Below are 24,577 nucleotides of genomic sequence, written 5' to 3' on the forward strand. Positions count from 1 at the left end.
ATTACGTTGATATTTGAGAATCAATTTAGTTCATTGCCAAGAATATTCATAATAGAAATTCTTGGTATACTAAGGCAATTGATGAAAATTTTATAAAAAGAAAAGATATAATCTTTATTTAATTTATATTAATTTTAAAAAGGCTTATTGTCTAGTATCATAAAAAATAAGTTGTATGTCTTAAGGAAAAAAAAAGGTGTTTGCCAGAAATATATTAAAGTTATTAAACATATGTTTATAGATCTTTAACAAATATTATAGTCGGATTATGTCAATAATAAATACTTTGTATTATTCATTTAAAAATATTGTATATTTTTTATTTTAATTATGGAGATGCTTATACATGTAGCATTATGGTGCATAATGTTGGCCATTAAAAGAGAAGTATAATATTAAGTTAAGTGCTACAGAGATGAGGATGCTCAAGTGGATGAGTATATTTACTCTCAGAGACATGATACGAAATTAGCATACACGTGAGAGAGTCATCTTAGATGGTTTGGTCGCATAAAACGGTGGCCTTTTGATGACCCAATTAGATGTATAAGATTTTGCTTATGTTAAAAAGGGTATAGTTAAGACCTAAAAAGACTCGGTTGGAGAATATTAGAAATCATATTTTTTTATTACATTTAGGCTTCATTGAGGATGGCTTTTTTACAGCTTGTTTAAGCAGCTTTTCAATACCAAAATTAAAAATTTTGCACTAGAAGCTGTTTAAAGAAGCAGTAAGAAAATCGTCCCAAAATAAGTCTTAAATAAAAAGACCTAGAAAGACTTGATTAGAAAATATTAGAAATGACATTTGTTTATTAGATTTAAATAAAAATTTAACTCTTAACATGACACAATGAAGAAATAGGATTCATGTAGCCAACCCCACATAGTGGAATAAAAGCTTGATGTTGTTGTTGTTGTTGCATGGAGATGCTTATAAAAGACATTTAAAGTGAGATCCCTTAATATGCAACATGTATACATTTTAGAAGATAAAATATTAATAAGTATCAACGAATATTAATAAAAGATAAGGATACATGCATGTGATAGTTTTCAATTATCTTAAAAAGATTAAATAAAATAATGTAATGAACTTAGGATTAATAAAATATAGACAAAGCATATGATATGCAATATGCAATTTTAAAAGATATGATATTAATAATTATCAATTAATATTATTAAAAATAATGATAAATGCCTGTGATAGTAATAATATCTTAGCAAGATTATATAACATAATGTAATATAAATGAAGATATATGTGTTTAGGTCGTCTAGATAATTAAATCATGCATAGAGATACCTTATGAGTATTATATGATAATAAACTATCAGAGGTATTTATATGAAGATTTTATGAGAAATTAGATTTAGTATCATTATGTTTAATATTACCAATGAATCTATAAAGTTTAATATCACCACTGATCACTTAAAAATAATACGAATTAATATGCCCAGTAACGAAAAGTAAGAATCATTACCTTGAAATCCATAAACACTACATAAATAACCCTAATTTTTGGTGGAAATAAATCCATTCAAAATTTTGGTGGATTACCTATGGATTTTTTAATGAGATTTCTAACAGATTTACGACAAAATTTAAAATTTTCTAAAAAAAATTAGAAATAAATATTTATAATTATTCATTTTGTTAATTTAAATTAAGCAATTTAATAGTTTATTATCAAATTAAATTAAATTAATTTAATATTATTAAATAAAATAAAATAAATAGTTTTAATAATTATTTTTATGTTAAATTAACTAATTTAAATTAATTAATTAGCTAATCTAAAAATATTATTAATAGTTTTATTTGAGTAAATTTTTTTTCTCTTAATAATATATTTGCTTTTTTCTTAATTTTACATAGTATAATTATTTATGTATTTTTATTTGGTGAAAAAAAAAAAGACTAAAGAAAGAAAAAGGAGAGATCATGAGTCGCTTTGACAGGGAGAGAGAGAGAGCGAGAGAGGGGATGCCAGAGAAGGCCATGGACGACGTTATGGAGGCGGCGTCGGGGCCACACTTCAGCGGCCTTCGCCTTGATTCTCTCCGCTTGTCTACTTCCTCTGCCCCGTCGTCGCCATCCTCCGCGAAGGCCTCTGTCGCCGGACCGATTGCCGACGATTCCTTGCCCGAAGAACCTAAGCAGCCCTTTGTTATAGGTACACCCTGAACCTAACCACAGACTACTTCTTTATTTTGTTCTTTTTGACGAGGAACAATGGGTTCCGTGGCAGGGGTTTCGGGCGGTTCGGCTTCCGGGAAAACTACTGTATGCGACATGATCATCCAGCGGCTTCATGACCAGCGGGTTGTTCTTGTCTATCAGGTAAAGGGATAAGTATCTTTATTTTTGACTGATTATTCTCGCAAATTCTCGTTGGGTTATAGTTTATGAATGGTAAGTAGGTTTAATTGTTACATGATCTCCCATAAGCCTCGCGATTAAATGATTTGCTTGCTTCTTTTTGAATTTGATTTCATTAGTGTCTTGCTATAAACAGCAGATTTTAATGATTTTACAAGTTTTCGTGTATGGTAAATCGTTGTAGTGTTCACTTCTGTCCTTTCTTCTTCTCTTTTCCTCAGCATTATCCGGGCATTTTGTTGGGTTCTGTACTGTTTTAGAGTGCAGCGTTGGCAGTTGGTAGATAGAGGTTTTGCAAAGATTGGAGCTTATTTTGAGCAACAATGAATGCACATAAATGCAAGTTGAATGTTGAAAGAGAAGTGGAATGCTTAAAATGGACCAAAAAGTTTGATGTAAGATGATTAAAAAGCATGTGAGCAACTTAATTGAAGGCTCTTAGAATTCAAAGATAATTCCTTGGCATCAAAATACAAACTTTAGTTTAATTTGGCTGCTTACTGGCGTCTAACATGGTACTGGAGCAAGGGGTCTCAAATTAGTTTATTGTCTTGCATATTTTAGGCCTAATGTTTTTATGCAGACCATTCTTTTGTTTAGTACTGCTTGCGCAGCTAAATGAGCTCAAGCATGAGGGGTGTTAGCATATAAATAGTGTTCTTGTGCATCAATCTTCTAACTTCAGCTTTCAGGCTTGTTGGTTAACATAGTTTATAATTGTTTAACGGAAGGTTTACTCATGTAAAGAGGAAGCAAAAGTGTGTGTTGAGGATGAATAGAAAGTTAATGTGAAAGACTTGCAAGGAAAAATGGTAGTTCAAATTAACAACAATGGTAGTTCCAATTAGCAATAGTTTCTTCATGAAGCATTGATGTTTGGCAAAGAATGATTCATAAAGAGTGCACCTGATTAGGTGGGATATGAGGTAGTGACATCAATTTTTATTGCTCTGTTCTGCTAAAGCTTGTTAGATATGTGCATGGCCTGCATGTCGATGATAGGGGAATAAGGACATGACAAATATCTAATATATATAAACTAACAAGCCACATCACAATTATGAAAGTTTAATAGGATTAAAATTCTCATTCTTATTATATATTAGGATTAGTAAATCAAATATAATAAGTCTAGTTTTCATAATTAGATTCACATCTTTCGTATATAATATGTCCAAAATATTGACATTGTACCATAAGGTATTTGAGAGGTTTCTAAACAAGGTTAGAATTTTCTTCTAAGGTTACGAAATAATGAGACATGCTAGGTGTCATGTTTAATATGATATGGTAGAATGCATATGTTTAGCAAGTCACTACAACCATTAATAATAATAATGCTGCTAATATCTTAAGCATTTAACCTATGTTGCACCGATACGGATACGGCGACACGGATACGACGCGATACGGATACGGGATACGTCAATTCTTAAAAATACAAGATACGGGTACGGCGCGGACACGACATCATAATTTATAAATCATATATAAAAATTAAGAAAGCAATCAAAGCATAATATTTTAAATTACAAAAAAAAATGACAACAACGTCATTTGTAGCCTTGTAGCTTATAATATCAAAATATAAGTAAGCATTAAATGTCTAGTACAACAACAAAAGCATAAACATAAATTGTCTATCACATAAAATTTTAACTATTCAATATAAGGAATGATATGATTAGCTTCTTCAGTGGTTTGTCTTTGAACTTCTATATCATCTTCAATAAATATCATAGCTTTTAATTCAGGCTCATCAAGTGAAAGATTAGTAATTTCTAATATTCTCATATCATCAAGAGACTCAAATCCATCTCAGAAATGAGAGAACTTTGCTCGCATCCGCGGAAGTAAATACAACGCATCTTTTTTTTTTTTCTGATTTCTTTTTGTTTTTCAACGGACACGTGTATCGGATACGTGTGTCCTTTTGAAATTAAATAGTATTTTAATTGGATACGTCTTTGGTGTATCCGACACGTATCGGTGGAGTATCGGAGGCGTATCTGTGTATCGGTGTATCGGATACAGCACGCCTTCATAAATAGGTGTATCGGTGCAACATAGCATTTAACATGATAAATTTGAACACTGAATATGGTGTTGAGCAGTAACACTACTTTCTATTATATTATTGGAAATATAATTAGAGTAGTCTGACATATTTGCATTAAAATAGAAAGATGCGTCTAATTACATACTATAGAGAATCCTAATAGATAAATTGTTTTCTTTCAGCAATATATTTCGAAATTTATGATTCTTAATGTTTTATTTTTTTTTTCAAATTTTTTTTCTTGTATTCAATTTAACTTGAAACTTGCAGGATTCATTTTACAGAGGTTTGACTGCAGAGGAAGCTGAACGTGCCAATGACTATAACTTTGATCATCCTGGTAATTATTATTTAACTATATTGTTGATATCATTGTGTTGTGGCTAGGAGAGAGAACAATGAGAGTTCAAGAACTAGAACATGATGAAATGGTTATAGATAAAAATGAGACTTTGCTTGACTGAATTTCATATATTTTAAAGGATTAGAACAAGCATTAATGGCTTCACCTCTCTTTTCATCTTATTTAATAAGCTTATATGCAATAAGTTTATTCCATCACTTAGGTTTCTATTTGAAGTTCCTTAGTCTTTCAACATTAGATTTCTAGGCCTGCAAGATAAACTTCTTAATTGTAAATACTTTTTAAAGTTCTTACTATGCATTGATTTGTTAAGCAGAGCGACATTGAAAAAGTAGAACATAGAAATAATTTAGAGTCCATTTCATCATTCAAAATCCAAAATGCATTATTTATAAACCTAACTCAAGTGGCATACTCTGTTCCCTAGTTCTCTGGTAGATGTCACTGGTTTGAATTTAGCTTCTTACATTATCAAAATTAAATATTCGTTAGCTCCTTCCATGGTATTCCATCTACAATTGGCCGTATTGTTTTTTACTTTTTAACTGACCTTGTACTTGCCTACTCATCTATTTATTGTTGGCCTTGTGTCCTACATTCAGTTAATGATATATTTGTAGTAAATTTCTTTCTTTTAAAATAAGCTCTAGAAATTAGGAAGTATGGACACTGACACGAGGATATGACAGCCATAAAAAATGGAAAATGACATGCCATGATACAATATATATTTTTAATGAATTATTAATGTAAAATGCATAACCAAAAGGCATAATCTAAATATTTTCTATCGTAAAATATTACGTTGTGAATTATAAGATCTCATGTAAAAGATTAAGTGCCAAGAAAAAGTAAAGTTGGTTTAATTACTATTGCTTTTCAATATTTTATCAGGTTTATTTAATTCCAAACATCAAATCAACATTAGCATTTATTATTAGGCACACCTTTATCATTTTTTCGGCTACATAATTTACTGCTAACCCAAAAAGGATTATATAATCTTTAAAAAATATCACAAAATATGAACATATTGATATATCACTAATTGAACTTAACAATGGTAAACTCATCAATCATCCAATGAACTAAAAAATTATTGAACCAAAAAGCATCTTATATGTGCCCTTTGTGTCAACACTTGTCATGACCATGTGGGATTGAGTCTTGGTTGTGTTTAAGAGTGTATTGGCCAAGTCTAATTCTTAAGTTTGAAATAAAACTTATCTGATACAATTTATGGTGTGTTAGGTATATGTTAAGGTGTGTCAGAGGCATGTCTTCTACCCAGTGAATACAAAAGGCTTTTTAAAGTGCCCATGCTTCATAGCCAAATTCTATCCAAAGTGATAATTAATATTAATTTTGATTAAAATAAATAAAAAATCCAAATTTAAATGAAGTTTTTGAAGTAATCCTAAACCTTTTTTTTTTTTTCTTTCATCAATTCTTTTAAGCCCCATTAAAACCATTCTCTCCTTCATAGTAATACAAAAGCCTCATGCTTGGAAGTCTTATGGACATAGTGGAGGAGATGGATAAATTGCTTCACTTCATCTTTTTTTATAAATTGGGACATAAAAAAAATTCAAATATTTTGGATTCATATGTATAAATGCATCATTTATCTTTCTTTAAATAAACTTGGAAGATTCCATAGTTACGTCATAATAGTATCAATGATAATATCAACTAAAAAATATAGCAATGCATATAATAATATGATTGTGCCAACCATGGACAAACAAAGTCATCTTATGATGAAACGAACTATAATATATGAAGTTGGGGTGCAATCTATATCTCCATTTATAGTTGTTGGAGAGTGACAATAGTGATTGAAGGCTATTCAAATACATTTAACATAATTAAGGGTGCAAATGAGTCAAGCCCACTCACGAGCCCGCTTGAGCTCGACTCATTAACAATTTGCAAGTCGAGCTTATCGAGTTTCGAGCTCGTTGCGTAATCGAGCTGGAGTTTGATTGAATCATCGTTTGACTTGTTTACTCGTCAAGCAGCTCGATTAAGTGCGAGTGAAAGACAAAACGCAGGTCTATGACATGTGAGCCACGTGCAAAAGGGCGGGCCATAGAGGGCGAACAGGCGAGCATCATGCTAAATGGCCGACTGCAGAAGGCGAATAGTCGAGCAACTTGCGGAAGGTGGGCTGCGGAAAGTGAACGACGTGCGAAAGGTGAACCGCGTTAGACGTGATCTCACGAGCTACTCGCAAGCTTATTTCTAGTGGCACGAGCTAAGGTCGAGCTCACCTTTTGAGCTCGACTCGAATTCGCGCTCGGGATTGGGCTCGCAAGTTGAGGGGCCTACTATTTAATATTTTAAAGAAGGGAGGAGGCGGTTTAGGAGGGTAAATTCAAAGTAAATGTCTATTTAGGGATTTCGATGTTTGTTGTTTTGCTTTAAGTAGATTATTTTCCCTAGGGTTAGGGACTTAGGGTTCTCTATGTTTTGCTAAATTTAGGAGTCATCTTAGAATTTCTTGGGCTCTAGCCGTGTGCTAAGGATTGGAAGAGAATGATCTTTCTCTTGAATTGAAGATTCATTGTATGTTGTTTGTTTTCTTTTAAATTTTATCAATTTCAAGGCTTTTCAAGTGTTTATCACGAGGCTTCTTTTCTATTTCATATTTTCACTTGCTGAAATTCACTTTCAACCAACAAATTATTCAATTTCTACACTTGTGATCTATCAAATTGGTATCAGAGCATTGATTCAGGGTACTTATGGCTGGAAGAAAAATGGAAGTATTGGAATAAGGGATGGGACAATTAAAATCAGATTTTGTGGAGAAGATTTCGAATTTTTAAAATCAATTTTCAGCCGTCCATGAAAAGATGGATTGGAAGTTCGCCATCGTGGAAGAAATATTAAAGAAGTTACTTGAAGCTCAACCCAGGATGATGTCATCGAAGGTGAAGGAGCCACTGACGGTCAAGGAAGTGGTAGAAACACAAATATGATAATGATAGGGAAAAATCAAGAGGTAGAGATTTTGGAGGGAGAAGATGAGATGCCTCACCTAGAACTTTTTTCTAGGGAGGGGATGAGTAGTAGGTTTGAACTAATGGGTTTTGATTTTGCAAGAGGGGGGGTTGATTTTGAGCAAATGGGTTATAATATGGAAAGAAGAAGGGGGTTTTTTGAAGAAATGTTTAGCTACGAGCACATAAGAGAGGGTCAGGACATTTGGGGAGGTCCAACAATTCGTGGGATGGGAGGTTATGGAGGATTTAAGGGAAACGGAGACGATCTGAAGGTGAAGAAACTGAAGATGGCCATTTTTGAGTGAAAGGATACATATGTGTGGATCTAAAAGGTGGAGAGGCATTTTACTATTAATGGATTGACGAAGGACGAGAGATTGACGACAACAGTCTTATGTTTAGAGGGGAAGGCACTGGCCTAGTACCAATGGAGAGGTCGGAGTTGGAGGGAGTTCAAGGATTGCTTATTGGAACGTTTCCGAACCAGCAAGAGGGGACTCCTATGAGCAGTTCTTTGCTCTTACGCAGGAAGGTTTTGTGGTGGAGTACCGTGAGAGGTTTGATATCTAGCTAGTCGGCTATATCGACTATCTAAAACTGTACTGGAGGGGAACTTCATGAAGGGGCTCAAATTAGAGATATGGGCGGCTGTGAGAGTGATGAGGCCTCGTGACTTGGGAGAGGCTATGAAGTTAACACAGTTGGTGGAGGACCGGAAGCACCTGGACCAGGGATAATAGCTCAGGAAGCTCATATAGGATGATGACCATCACATTTTTGGCACCCAGGGGATCGCCAATGGGGTTTCCTCTAGAGACCCAAAGAAGAAGCTTGTAAGAAGGGGGGACTTCAAAAAGCTCACCAAGAATGAGCTACAGGATCAGAGGGTGAAGGGATTGTTCTTCAGGTGTGATAAGAGATATACCCAGGGTATAGGTATAAGAATAAAACTCTTCGGGTTGTCACCGTTTGTGATGACAAGGAAGCTGAGGAGGGAGAGGACATGGGGGAATTGGTAGAGGAGGAAGGGCTACATCTAGATATCACACCATGAAAGTGTAGGGTGAAGTAGCAGATAGGAAGTTGGTGTTACCGATAAACAGTGGGGCTACCCACAATTTCATCTCCAATCAGGTCATAGGTAACTTGGGGGTGAAATTGGTGGACACAAGGTGTTATGGGATAATGATGGGTAGTGGGAAGGTGGAGACAGGTAGAGGAGTGTGTAGGAGAGTGATGCTGACTATACAGGGGGTTTAGGTGAGGGAGAAATTTCTCCCATTAGAGTTAAGAAGCACTGCTATCATCTTGGGGATGAAGTGGCTGTAGACCTTGGGAGATACCAAGGTCAATTGGGGAGCACTGGTAATGGAGTTGATGGTGGAAGGAAGAAGGGTGGTGATTCGATGAGGTGCAGGGTTGTCCAAAGCTATAGTATCTCTCAAAATCATGGTAAGGACCATACAGGAGGTGAAAGGAGAATTTCTAGGGAACTGTAGAGCTTAGAAGGGATCAGACTAGAGGAAGGGGGAAGCATTCCTCTTTCAGTGCAATCACTCATACAACAGTTTAGAAAGGTCTTTTAACCACCTCAAAGCTTACCTCCACCGAGGGAGCAGGAGCACTCCATCACCCTAAGGGAGGGGGTGTCTTCGATTAGTGTCTGACTGTACTGTTGCCCGCAAATTCAAAAGGACGAGATTGAGAAGCTGATTCGAGAGATTTTTGAGGCGGGGATCATTAGGCCGAGTGTGAGTCCTTTTTCTAGCCCAATATTGTTGGTTAAGAAAAAGGATGGGAGTTAGAGATTATTTGTTGATTATCGGGCCTTGAATAAAGAGATTGTACTAGACAAGTTTCTCATACCGGTGATTGATGAGCTACTGGATGTGCTATGTGGAGCAGTGGTGTTCACCAAGATGGATCTGAAGTTAGGATACCATTAGATCAAGATGAGGAAGGAGAATGTTTTGAAGATTACTTTTAGGATGCATGAAGAGCATTACGAGTTCTTAGTGATGTCGTTTGGCCTCACAAACGCCCCATGCTAACTTCCAATCGCTGATGAACAAAGTATTTCGACCATACCTCTAGAAGTTTGTATTAGTTTTCTTTGATGATGTCCTAGTGTACAACAAGTCCGAGGAGGAGCATTTGGAGCACTTGAGGGTGGTCTTTGGAGTCTTACAGGAGCACCCATTGAGGGCAAACCTGAAGAAATATTGTTTTGCATAGGTCAGTGTGTAGTACTTGGGGCACGTGACATCCCATGAGATAGTGGCTGCTGATCAGGCCAAGGCTAAGGAAATGCCAAAATAGCCTCTACTTAGGAATTTGAGAGAGTTGAGGGGTTTCCTAGGTTTGATGGGACACTACAGGCGATTTGTGAGAGGATACAATACCATAGCCGGGCCACTGATAGAGCACTTGAAGAAGGACAACTTCTTGTAGGGGGAGGCAGTTACTCATGCTTTTGAGAGGTTGAAGAAGGCCATGACCACGATACCAATCCTGGTCTTAACTGATTTCAGTTAGATTTTCGTGGTAGAGACATATGCATCCGGGTATGAATTGGGGGTAGTGCTTATGCAGAATTGTTGATCCATTGACTACTTCAGTCAAATATTAATATCTAGGGCTAGGTGGAAGTCAATTTATAAGAGTGACTTGGTGGCCATCGTATTAACCATTCAGAAGTGGCAGCCTTACTATGCCGACATTTTATTTTTAGGGCAGACTAGAGGAGTTTGAAGTACTTGTTAGAACAAAGGATGGTGATCGAGGAGCACCAGAGGTGGTTGTCCAAGCTATTTGATTATGACTTTGAAATCCAGTACAAGCTTGGATTAGAGATAAGGCGACTGATGCCTTATCCAAATGCATGGGGTAGCTCCAAGGGTTGGTCATTTTGATACCATTTATGGTAGATTGGGTAATGATCAAAGAGGAGAGTGTGCAGAATGAGGAGCTGAGAAAAATCAGGATGAATCTGCTAAGGGATGAGAATAGCCACTCTGGCTATTCTATATAGAGAGAGATTACTATACCAAGGAAGTTTTATGATGCCACAGACCTTGGTTCATTTTCCTCACTTGCTGTAGGAGTTCCATGAGAGCGTAGTTGGTGGACATTCTGGTGTGCAAAAGGCATATAAATGATTGGCAGTGGAAGTGTATTGGAAGGGGGTGCATAGGGATGTGGAGGAGATGGTGGCTAGGTGTGAGATATGCCAGAGAAATAAGTACATGGCTATGGCTCCATGGGGGTTACTTCAACCTCTGGCTCTTCCTGACAGAGTGTGGGAGGAGGTCACCATGGATTTCATAAATGGACTACCCCGATTTGAGAGATTTATAGTGATTCTAGTGGTGGTTGACAGATTGAGCAAGTATGCTCATTTCATTTTCTTAAGACACACCTACACGACAGTTACAGTAGCAGCAACATTCATCAGAGAGGTTGATTAGATTGCATGGGATTTCATAGTCAATAGTTTCTGACTAGGATAAGCTGTTCCTCAATCAGTTATGAGAGAGCTGTTCAGGTTGCAGAGGATAATTTTAAAGAGAAGTATCACTTACCACCCTTAGATAGACGGACAAACAAAGGTGGTAAACAGGAGCTTGGAGAATTACTTTCGATGTTTTGCTTCAAAGACACCTTGGTTGTGGGTCAAGTGGCTAGCACGGACGGAGTACTGGTACAACAGTTTATATCATTCAACTTCCCAGATGACCCTTTTCAAAGTATTGTACAGAAGAGACCCTCCACACTTGGTGCAATTTTGGGCAGAGGAGTACACAAGTCTCTTCAGTTGAGTAATACTTGGAGGAAAGAAATAGAGTGTTGGACGAACTGAGAAAGGCACCTGTTGAGGGCACAGCAGATTATGAAGAAGTAGGCGGATGGATACAGGAAGGGCATCCAGTTCGAAGTAGGGAAAGGGTGTTCTTAAAGCTACAACCCCACAGATAGAGGACAGTTGCCAACAGGAAGAATGAGAAGCTTGCCCCGAGGTAATTTGGCCCATATGAGGTATTGGAGAGGCATGGAGCAATGACTTATCATTTGAAATCATCCTTGACCACGATTATACATCTAGTGTTCCACGTGTCACAACTAAGGAGAGCTATTGGGGATCATGCAGCTAGTTCAGAGTTATCTGTGACACTGACAAAGGACTTGGAGGTGGTATTAGAACCATTTGAGTTTAAGGGGGTTCGATAGGGAGAAGAAGGGGCCAAGGAGGTTCTGATAAAATGGTTTATGAAAGGCGGAGCCAACAAGCAGCCCGCCCCCTTGTGGGGCCCACTATTTAAAGATTTTTAAGTAGGGGGGAGGCAGTTTATGAGAGAAAATTCAAAGTAAAGGGCTGTTTAGGGATTTCGATGTTTGTTGTTTTGCTTTAAGTAGATTATTTTCCCTAGGGTTAGGGTTATCTATGTTTTGCTGAATTTGTGAGTTCTCTTTGGTTTACTTGTGCTCTAGCCATCAATTAGGGATTGAGAATGAATGATGTTCCTCTTGAATTGAAGATCCATTGTATCTTGTTTGTTTTCTTCTAAATTTAATTAATTTTAAGGCTTTTTAAGTGTTTGCCAAGAGACTTCTTCTCTAAATCAGATTTCCACTTGCTGAAATTCACTTTCAGCCAACAAATTATTAAATTTCTGCGCTTGTGATCTATCACAAACTTAAGCAAGATAATATTTAGCTCAACTTGATTCATTGGACTATTAGAGCTAGTAGAATGTGCGAAACTTGGTAGCGTGAACTAAATCGTGATTTGTTTTTTCATTTTCTCATCAAGTTAACATAAGTCATTAAATATACTCTCCTTTTTTATCGGAATTACAAAATTAGTTGGATTATATGGCAAACTGTTAATTTTGATGAGATCTTTGGTGATCGTTTGCATTATATCATAAGATCAATAGATGTAATTGAAGGATTCATCAACTTCATTATCTAGAATCTTTAGAAAGTATTTTATCCAATTAATAATTTTCATATCTAAATTTTATCCAAAATAATCATCTTTACATAAATGCTTATGACCTTGACATGCCCATATAATAATAACATTAATTCCAATGTGAATGTTGAGAATTTATAACTCCATAGGCAAATCTTTGTGTTTGTATTATATCTCGTAGATATAAGCTGTGCATCTTTGACATGTTAGGTGTTGATGCCATGGTTACATATTTAGAAATGCAAAAAGCTTCAGATAAGAGTTTATGATTTTAATATATTATAGAAAATTATTGTAATTCCTTTTTCCTTTCGATATAAGATTTGAGGATGAGGATGAGTTGGAGAAGGTGAAAACTTGGTGTAGTTTAGAGCTGTTTAACTAAGTCCTCTGTTTGGATTGGGAGGGCTATAGGAGTTGGGATCATAGAAGAAGCTTTGTAGGTAGGTAGGACTGACAAGTAGGATGGAGAAGCTATGAGAATTGTAGTTGGTAAGGCATATGCGATCAATATTCTGATTGCGTTGATGAGACATTAACAAAATTTATTGGAAGGAAGATGTAGTGGTATCATTTAATTGGGAAGAGAAATGACGGTGGAGGTTCTGCTCGGAGGAATGCCACACAAGAAATATAGTGTGCTAGTAATTTGAGTCTCAGTGCAAGTGAGTAGATGAACGAGCTAGTAAGAGCGAGTTATTGAAGAAAACACTTGTAGGCTTGTGAAGAGATTTGTGAGCGTACATATGAGATGTGGATGACGGCTTTCAGGGAAGGTGATGAGTAGCTAGATTGATCTGAATCATGATGGATTTGATCAAGGCATTTCATTATTTAGTATAGTTTTCTAGAAAGAGATGCAGTGAAAACACAACTGATGCTAGTGTGGCCATCGACTCTGTTATTTTGAGTTTTTTTTTTAACTTGTTTTCTCCTTTGTTTTCATTACTTAATTATGTGTCAGGGTGTTTTAGGAGGGCATACAAATTGATGAAAATTTTTTTATTCTATATTTAAAACATATTTTAATATGGTTCTGTGTGACAAATTTTTTGTTTGTTTAGATGCCTTTGACACTGACCAACTCATTGAGTGCTTGACCAAGCTGAAAAGTGGACAATCTGTCAATATTCCCATATATGATTTCAAGAACCATCGCCGTTGCTGTGAAAGTTTCCGAAAGGTATGCTTAAACTGAACTCAAATTCTGGATTGCCTTCTAATGATTTGATTCATAATTTGTGTTCAAAGCGGCCATTGATATGGGGATACTTTTCAATTGCTATTCAAACGGAGTCTCTAAATTTCTCCCATAAACTTTCTGGTCTGGTTTCTAGCAATAGCTAGTACCAGTTTTATTTGTCAATGTTCCATTTTATCCAAAAAATGAAAGTGCTGTATATTGGCTTCTTTTCTAATTTCTTTACAATCTTGAAGTTCTAAATTTTAATTAATGAAGTTAAGAGAATATCTGGGAGATCAAAATGAAGCGGCAATTTTGTTTAAAATGTTGGTGAAATTCATTGTATCCTGTTCTTATTTGCAGCTTCTTGTAGGTTACTAATGTTATTTCTTTGTATGGAAATTTTCTCACATGTGTAACACCATTATTATTTTCTAGTTGTTTTTGTGATTTACTCATACTCCATCTGGTTGAAACTTACTAGAACTGCATTTTCTTATAGCCATGGTATGATATGCTTGATGTTATTCAATAGGCTTTTCTTTCTTTTCTTTTAGGGGTTTGTTTGGGGTAGATGCAGCTGTTTATAAAAAAATGGTAGAATTGTTATATCATTGTGAGAAAAGTAAACTTTTTGTAAATTGTTGTGGATATTATGAACTTTTTTCTTTGAAAGAAATAGGATAGTAGTTTTCTTATATTTGTTGCGCTCTAGCAGATTTAGTCATAAAAGTTATTCTTCACCTTAGAAATTTATGAAGAGCAGCAATAAAGCTGTAGCCAAAAAAAGTGATAGCAATTTGAAAAGAAATATAGTGAAAAAGTTTTCTCAAATGGACCCTTAATGTCTTCCACTTGCCATTAAGGTCTAGAGTATCATTTATAGTTATAATGTATACTTACTTTCTCTTATCAAAATTGTGAGAAATTTTTACCAAAATTTTTACTAGTTGATCTTTATTGTTTGACCAATAGCAAGTGCCTACCCGCAGCTATTATTCTTTAATCTTTTGATGAAAGTAGATTTATGTGCTTAACAAAGTTATTGTTGCTAGGTGAATGCATCAGATGTTATTATTTTGGAGGGGATTCTTGTTTTCCATGATCCACATGTTCGAAACCTAATGGACATGAAGATATTTGTTGATACCGGTTAGTTTTTATTGTCTATATTGCATTCTTTACCCAATAGAGCATGTCTATATTTGTGAGTGAGCTTCCCTTCCAATATATTTAACGTTTTACCTTATTTATGTGCCATTTTACAATTGAAAATCTGTAGGAATTCACTTGAATCCATAAGCTTGAGTTCTGTTACTGATTTGCTTAGTATTTATTGGTTGCTATTATTTACTCAGACCATCATGGGTATTAGGAAGCTAAATAATCTTCAGTTTTTAAAGTTGCTTACATGTGATGTTGATATGTGTTGTATTGATCCCTCATTACCCTTTTTCTAATGTTTCACTGATAGATGCTGATGTTAGGCTTGCTAGAAGAATTAGAAGAGATACAGTTGAGAGAGGTCGGGATGTTAACTCAGTTCTCGAACAGGTATGCATTTTCTTTTTAACTTGTTGGAAAGAACAATATATCATTTTCTCAGTTAAGAGGTAAAGTGCTCATTTTTTAAAATTGGTTCCAAAAATTATTAATTCAATCCTAATAAGGTAATGCATAACTTATGTATTAAAATTTTCTCACTTGAGAGTTGAAGTGCTTTTTTTTTCTTTCATATAGTCCTAATATTATTAATGCAATCATAATAAGGTAATGCACAACTTTTAATTTATAAATCTGCATGATCATCTCAGTATGCGTAGACTGCTTAAAAGGGATTGGAAAATGGAAGGTTTATAAAATCTTGCATTAGCAGTTTTATGTTTCATAAAATTTTAGTTATTAATAAATAATATTTCTTTTAGATGTGAATTTTGACAAATAAAATAATATGAAATAGTAAATACAAATTCATAATCATTATGTATAAGGTTAACAAGGTGACAACAGAGTTACAACATGATAGAGTGACATAATTAATGACACTATTCAATAAAGGATGCAGCTAAAAAGTGAAAAAAAAAAAGAGACGAGTAAAGATTGGCTTGTAGAAAAAAAATCTTGCAAGAAAAGAATGCTTGATAAAAAAGAAAACAAAGAGCGAAAGAAAAGAGGAATAAGAATTAAAAAAAAGATTAGTATAACTTTATGATAAAAAAAAAAACAGGGCGAAGGGTTTGAATGACAAGTGTGATTGAGAAGCACGGGAAAGCAAATTTTTATTGGCTAAGAGTATTGAAAAAGAAGGATGTCTGCTGACATTGTGTTGATAAAAAATTTGAAACACATACTTTTATGTACCGTGTGGTAGTCAAATTCTATTTACCTAGCTCCTTTTCGCATTTTCATATAAACTTCACTTTTCATTGACTTTTTTGTTAATATTTTTATTTGGGAGAAAAGTTTTTGTTATGCTTTATTGATTGAAGAAAAATTAAAGATAATAAGAGGGAGAACATTATCAGTTATGAGGATATATATCATAGTAATAAAATTATCTCTTGCCATCCCTCAGTTCAGAGCATATATTTCAATAACTTCTAATTTGCTACAAAGATTGAAAAAGTGAAGAGATTAGCCTGGGTAAAGAAGATATCAGCTAAATTGTTTTTCAGTGGAGGTGTGTGGAGCGATAATCCTATTTAACAGGATTGTGTATTTGATGAAATGCCCTAACATTAACAAATGTATTAAAGAATTCATGTCATGATAAAATTATCTTTCTAGTATGACTAGTATTCTCTTATGGTAATTTTTAAACAAGGTCCTTGTCACGTTATTACCCCTTTGTAGATTAAATTATATTTATATCATATTGCACACCAGGAAAAAGAAGATTGTTAGAGCTAAGGCATTTTTGGATTTCACCAAAAATTTTCGGGCTTCTAGAGTTATAGCGGTCTGCTAAGTTAGTTCTTTGCTTTTTTTGACTAGGCTTTTCTGTTGACTAATATTAAATATTTTAATTATCAATCCAACTACAAAGAAAAGAATTGCATTATTTGTTCAGAAATAAACTAATTATTTTAATGTTGTCCTTACTAATAGTGTGCATTTTTTTTCTTAAATTTTTTGAATTGTGATTCTTTTCAGTTGCTCAAGACATACACTTTCTACTAACCTTCCTTGCACTTTCTTTCTTTTAGTAGTTCGCAACAAACTTTCTCAACTTTTTCTTCGTCACTACAATTTGTCTTATTAGAGTGACAGAGGTCTACTACGTTTGCTCTTTGTTTTTTCTAAGATTTTTCTCGTGGCCAATATTGAACGTTTTAGTTATCATTGCAGTACAACTAGGATGGAAAGAATACGATGGAAAGAATCACATTATCCGGTCTGAACTGAAATAGTAACATCAATTTTGTCCTCAATAATAGGATACGCTTTCTCCTTAAATTTATTGAGTTGCGCTTCTTTTCAGTTATTCTCAAGCACACACTTTTTTGTTAACATTCTTTGCACTTTCTCCTTTTTGTAGTGTGCAACAAACTTTCTCAAGTTTTGCATATGTAAATTCACTATAATTGTCTTCTCTGTAAGAACAAGTTACCTTGCAGTGGAATGTTTAAATACGTGCATCGTTCTCTCTACAAGCTTCTTACATTTCCATGTGAGTTATGACATTTTGCATTTAATAGAAAGCTTATCCTCAATTTGTTATAAGGGAGGCACTGATGAATAACTTATCTGTTATGGCTGATCTTAAGTATTGCTTGAACATGACGTGCATACATGCTGGTTTTGAAGTTGCACATTCTCCAACGCCCTAGCAACGATAAAAGAGCTACCCTTTGCAGTTTTTTAATTTGATTTTTTTTTTTTTTGTTATGCAGTATGGAAAATTTGTCAAGCCTGCTTTTGATGATTTTGTTTTGCCTTCAAAGAAATATGCTGATGTAATCATTCCTAGAGGAGGTGACAACCATGTTGCGATTGATTTAATTGTTCAACATATTCAGACAAAACTTGGCCAACATGACTTGTGTAAAATCTACCCTAATGTATTTGTTATTCAATCTTATCCGGTCTGAACTGAAATAGTAACATCAATTTTGTCCTCAGTAATAGGATACACTTTCTCCTTAAATTTATTGAGTTGCGCTTATTTTCAGTTAGGTTTCATTTGGGATGGTTTTTTTACTGCTTCTTGAAGCAGCTTTCTATACAAAAACTTTACTTTTTATACTAAAAAGCTACTTTAAGAAGCGGTAAAAAAGCTGTCACAAACGAAACCTTATTCTCAAACACACTTTCTTGTTAACATTCTTTGCACTTACTCTCTTTTTTGTAGTGTGCAAAAAACGTTTTGAAGTTTTGCATATGCAAATTCACTATAATTTGTCTTCTCTCTAAGAACAAATTACCTTGCAGTGGAATGTTTAAATATGTGCATCGTTTTCTCTACGAACATTTTACATTGCCATGTGAGTTATAACATTTTGCATTTAATAGAAAGCTTATCCTCAATTAATAGCTGTTGTTCTAAGGGAGGCACTGATGAATAACTTATCTGTTATTACTGATCTTAAGTATTGCTTGAACATGACGTCCATACATGCTGGTTTTAAAGTTACACATTCTCCAAAGTCCTAGCAACGATAAAAGAGCTACCCTTTGCGGTTTTTTAATTTGATTTTTTATTTTTTTGTTATGCAGTATGGAAAATTTGTCAAGCCTGCTTTTGATGATTTTGTTTTGCCTTCAAAGAAATATGCTGATGTAATCATTCCTAGAGGAGGTGACAACCATGTTGCGATTGATTTAATTGTTCAACATATTCAGACAAAACTTGGCCAACATGACTTGTGTAAAATCTACCCTAATGTATTTGTTATTCAATCTACATTTCAGGTACAGTGTACCTTTTATCACCTGATAAATTTCAGGTTCTCAATTCTGTGTTGATAATCAGGATTGTTCAGATATTAATTTATAATTTTGATTAATAACAGATAAGAGGAATGCACACCCTTGTTCGTGACAGGGATATTACAACACCTGACTTTGTCTTTTATTCTGATCGACTTATTCGGCTGGTAAAATGCATCTCAACTTTGTATATTCATAACAAGAAAAGATGATACAAAATGTAATGCAATAATTTGTTCGTTTTAATTGTTAATGTTAGCTTTTTTCTTGTTAGGTGGTAGAGCATGGCCTTGGTCATTTGCCTTTTACCGAGAAACAGGTGGTCACTCCAACAGGTACATCAAAGAATGAATTTTGTCTTAGTCCTACATGTGATTATCATACTTGTAAGACACTTAGGCTTTGTTTGGGATGGCTTTTTTACTGCTTCTTAAAGCAGCTTTTTAAAGCAGTTTTTTAGTACAAAAATTTTAATTTTTTATTAAAAAATCTGTTTTAAAGAGCAATAAAAAAGCCGCCCCAAATAAAGCCTTAATGTGCAGCTTGAAGTGTTGTTTCATGGGCCATATATTATAGGGTTTTAAGTGTCTTTGTTTATCCTCTTTATCATTTCGTAGCTAGGCTGATCTAGAGATGCTTTCTTCAATGGCACTGGTTTTCATGGAAACTTCTAGAAAGATGCATCTAAGAGTGGACTGTTATACTTATGAACCATAACATATCTCCTTCCTATTATGCCAATATTAATCACTATATAAGTTTGCTAATAAAATTTGGTTATTCTTGTGTTAATCATGAAGCTTATTAATTGGTGTATGTTAGTGCTTTTGTGGTTGGTCAGAAGTCCTTGTTGGAAACTGTGAACTTGTTAATATGGTCTACCTGTTAACTATACCTATATGCAGTTTTCTTGGAAGGATAAAGGTGTACATAGGTTTAGATCATGTTATTTCAGCTTGTTTAAACACCATCATTAAGATCAATTGTTGCCTTTCAATTCATAAATTTTGACAAGGAAGCAAAATGCTACGGTTGACATGAATGCATAATAATGTCTTCATCTTGTCCTCTGTTTCAGGATCAGTCTATACAGGAGTTGACTTCTGCAAGAAACTTTGTGGAGTGTCTATTATACGAAGGTGAGCCTCAAATCAGGTATCAATTAGTTTATCATTTTTTTTCTTTTTCAATGAAAACTCTTTTTCTGATTCATCCAAACCCATAAAAATCATGGAATTATCTTAAACTGTTTAGCAATTGCCAACTTCTCAAGGCTATCTTTTTTTTAACACCTTGTTGTTTAACTGGCTGGCAAGCTGATAGGAAACACTTACAGATCCCAAGTATTTCCTAATAATCTTCGAAAAACAGCGAGAGTTCTCCACAAAAAAGTCCACACAAAATCATGAAAACAGTAGAAAATTTGTATTATTTGATAAAAGGAAACAGAAAATGCCAAGATACAATTGATCCTCTATTCGAGAGGAGGAACTATCTCTCCCAAATCTCTAGACTTCGCTAGAGCCCAAAAAAAATCTAAGCCTAAGAGATCTCAAATTTCAACCAAATTCTCGATGCCCTAACTCGAGGAAAACAAACTATTTAATGCATACAAATCAAAAGAAAATCCTTAAGCAATCCCTACATTCAAATTTCCCTCCTAACTCCCTCAAAAATCCTTCCTAAACAGTTCACGCATGCCGTGTGTGCTTTTGGCCAGTATAGGAGGCGGAAAAGTCCAGCTCTGTTCGTGTAAGCTGGTCTCGTCGGACCGGCTGGACCGATCCAATGGACCAGTCTAACAATACTTCCCTCCCAAATATCCGCCTTGTCCTCAGGGTGGAAACACTTGTCGATCTCAAGTATTTCCTATCAATCTTCGAAAAACAACGAGAGTACTCCACAAAAATTCACACAAAACCACGAAAACAATAGATAATTTGCAGTTTTTGATAAAAGGAAATGTAAAATACCAAGATACAATTGATCCTCTATTTGATAGGAGAATCTATCTCTCCCAAATCTCTAGACGCCAGTACAGCCCAAGAAAAATCTAAGCCTAAGAGATCTCAAATTTCAGCCAAATTTTTGATGCCCTTACCCTAGGAAAATAAACTATTTGATGCATACAAATCTAAAGGAAATCCCTAAACAGTTCCTACATTCAAATTTATGTCCTAGCTCCCTCAAAAATCTTTCCTAAACAGCTCGCGCAAGCCGTGCGTGCGTTCGGCACGTACAGGAGGCGGAAAAGTCCACCTCTGTTCTCATAAGCCAGTCCCTTTAGACTGGTTGGACCGGTCTAACAATACTCCCCTCCCAAACATCCATCTTGTCCGCAAAGTGGAAATACGACATCCTCATCCATTCCTTATTCATCACAAACAGTAAGAACCTGAAGAGTTCGGTCCTTATACCTGTGCCCTGGTTTATACCTCTCGTCACATGTGAAATAGATCCCCTTCACCCTCTTCTCCTGTAATTCTTTTTCTATGAGCTTCTTGAAGTTGTCCCCAGGTCTTTTTCGGCAGTATTCTCTTTCGAAGTCTCCCTAAGAGTACCCGGTGTTGGCTCCTTGCTTGCCAAAAAGGTGATGGTCATCCTTACGAGCCTCCTAAACTACTATCTCCTACTCCTTTTTTCCAGGTGCTTCTGATCTTGCACCAACTGAGCTAGCTCCATAGATTCTCCCAAGTCTCTAGGTCTCATTACTCTGACAGTTGCACGGATCTTTGGTTTCAGTCACTTCATAAAGTTCCTCTCAAGTACAGTCTCGGAAGCCGATCCAATCGACTGACAAGGTACTCAAATTGTGTAGGGAATATGTCGAGCAATTACACATACCTGGCATGGCTCGCTTCATTTTCATGACTTGTTGACATTTCTTTTTAAAGGCCTAGTGAAATGTGACCAAATATGCAGATTATTAGATCTCATCTCCATTAATATTGTGTTCAAGGAAATATTATTTTACCTTTGTCATAAGGAATATCATTATTCACATCGGATTGATTGCAGTGGTGAAAGCATGGAGAATGCCTTGCGAGCTTGTTGTAAAGGAATAAAAATTGGGAAGATCCTTATTCATCGTGATGGTGATAATGGAAAGCAGGTAAGTATTATAAACCAATTAGCTTATTTTTATGCTCAAGTTCATGTACATTAATGTGAATTTGTTTGATTGTTGCTCGTCAGCTTATTTATCAGAAGTTGCCCAATGACATATCTGAACGCCATGTTTTACTACTTGATCCTGTCCTTGGTACAGGTATTATTTTCTTTCGATGCATTTGCATTTATTAGTTGAAGATTTGAGCGATCTACAAAGCTTTTATCTACTGGATGCCCTCCCACTGAAGAAAAATAAGAATTTCCTTAAACTGTAGATTTGTGTGTATTTTCCGAATCTAAGTGATTCATAAATCAAAATTATTGTGACACTTGAATGCGTTGTGAACTTTGGCTGTAACATGATAAATAAATAAATGTAGAGGTGGATATATTTGGCTCCATTACTACTTTTTGGCAAAATTTTCTTCTAGCCCCCATGGTGACCTTAACATGATGCTTAGTCATAACTAAAGCTTCATTTGAGGCGGCTTTCTTACTGCTTCTTAAAGTAGTTTTCTGGTACAAAAATTTTAACTTTTGTACTAAAAAACTACTTTAAGAAGCAGTAAGAAAGTCATCCCAAACGAAACCTAAGGCCTTCTCCAACCAAACTCCAAACGCATGAATGACGTCGCTCGCGAGCTCCAGCCAAACGACAAAACTTCCGGTATTGCGGATGAACAGGGCGGCGTTAATATTAGTATTGCACTGTTCACCTGCGTTATTTTTCTGCCTCTAACAGATTTGTCGAAGAAACATGCGAATGAGAAAGACGGTTATCTTGGCGCAAAATGGAGTTCGATTGGAGATGAATCGCACCATTTTTTTGTTGCACTGCATTTTGGAGTGAAAAATGAGATTTTTGGTTGGAGATGTCCTAAGTCTATGTAGCACGTTTTTCTTCAACAGGCAAAATTTAAGCTTCATAACTTAATTATCAATTCTAGTGGTTGATTAAACCCCCACAGATACTTCAAACTTCTGGTGATAGACCATCTTCCATGCATTGCTTACAAATTGTCATGGTTTTCTATATCACAAGATTACATATAGACAAATTTCAAAGTTTTTTCTGTAGCACTTTTATCTACTATATGAATTGTACAATATTGGATCCCAACTCACAAATCTTACAAGACCTATCCTTGTAAAATCTTAAACTTTCTATTGAAGGAAACTCTGCAAACCAAGCAATAGAACTACTCATCCAGAAGGGAGTACCAGAGGACCGCATTATTTTCCTCAACTTGATATCGGTTAGCCCCTTAATTTATAAACTGCTCTCTTATTTTCCACCATCAAATCATTTTGGAGTTGATATATTTAACCATTTCAGGCACCCGAAGGAATCCATTGTGTTTGTAAGCGATTTCCTTCCCTCAAGATAGTCACTTCAGAGATAGATGCTGGACTGAATGAGGAGTTCAGAGTAATTCCTGGCTTGGGAGAGTATGGTGATCGATACTTTGGAACTGATGTTTGATGCTTTGATCACCACTGGACTCGTTTGGGGCAGCTTTCTTACTGCTTCTTCGTAAAACAGTTTTGTAGTACAGAAATTTTTTGTACTAAAAAGTTATTTTAGAAAGCAATGAGAAAGCCGTCTCAAACGGTATCAGCAGCTTTTGCTTCGGAAGGAATTCAAGCAAAGTGGGATGTTCATTTTTCATAGTAAGACATGCTTTTGGACTGCCATATACAGGTTAGTGTGCTGTAATATTTAATGTTCTAATGTATCATTCCTGATTGCAACTTGATCAAATTTGATCAGAATGAGTAGTCAAATTTGAATCAGAATATTGTGAAGAACTTGAGCTGCATTGCTTGCAGCTTGAATAATTTATTTTAAAATGAGAGTAATATAATTATTTATATATTTAATTTCAAAATTCTGATATTCAGATATTTGCAATTCTTGCCACTTCAATGTTATTGTGACTATTAATAGAAATATTATTAGTTTCCAAAGCTAAGTACTCTGGAGTTTATGGCTAATATAAATGCTTGGAAGCCTATATTTTGCTATAAAAAAGTTGCTCCATATGAGAATCTATTTGCAATAAATTTTTTTCATTAATTTGTTACTCAGTTATTATTATTATTTTTTAAATAAAATATTATATTTTATGATCATATTTGTTAAAGCATAGTAGTTGATAAAAGGGTGGCTTATTTTTTTTTTTAAGCTATAATATTGATAATAATTTTTTAAAAATGTTCTATTTTGTAATTATACTAAGTGAATCAATGTGTAGATGGCTTTATGAAATAAATTATTTCATTATTTCATGAGAAAAATTTGATGTTCTCTAAATCTCAAACTAAAAATATAATTCAGCTATTGAATACTTTTAAACTAAATTTGAAAAATTAAGAGGCTATTTTATAAAATTAAAATATTTAATTGAATACATTAAATGCTATAATTTTAAAATGACACCTTAACTAGTAAATAAATCATTTTCCCAAAATTTCATGGACCAGGGAAAATTTAATAAAATTTAAATCTAACTGCTTTAATATATATATATATATATCAAAATAAAACATTGATAATTT

The 24,577-nt window shown here is 34.7% G+C and overlaps 1 protein-coding gene across 1 annotated transcript; it reads left to right on the forward strand.

Annotated features, from left to right (window-relative positions):
* Positions 1-1,949: 1,949 nt before the first annotated feature.
* Positions 1,950-23,897, forward strand: LOC110105772 (uridine kinase-like protein 1, chloroplastic). Its single transcript, XM_020835408.2, has 14 exons — positions 1,950-2,183; positions 2,259-2,350; positions 4,719-4,788; positions 13,860-13,978; positions 15,034-15,130; positions 15,453-15,532; positions 18,695-18,889; positions 18,991-19,074; positions 19,182-19,242; positions 19,986-20,046; positions 21,926-22,019; positions 22,103-22,175; positions 23,192-23,274; positions 23,355-23,897. The coding sequence occupies exons 1-14, from the start codon at positions 1,952-1,954 to the stop codon at positions 23,499-23,501; spliced, it is 1,488 nt and encodes a 495-aa protein (XP_020691067.1). The 5' UTR covers positions 1,950-1,951; the 3' UTR covers positions 23,502-23,897.
* Positions 23,898-24,577: the final 680 nt, after the last annotated feature.

Source organism: Dendrobium catenatum, unplaced genomic scaffold (assembly GCF_001605985.2).
Source record: "Dendrobium catenatum unplaced genomic scaffold, ASM160598v2 fragScaff_scaffold_1342, whole genome shotgun sequence".
Classification (NCBI taxonomy): domain Eukaryota; kingdom Viridiplantae; phylum Streptophyta; class Magnoliopsida; order Asparagales; family Orchidaceae; genus Dendrobium; species Dendrobium catenatum.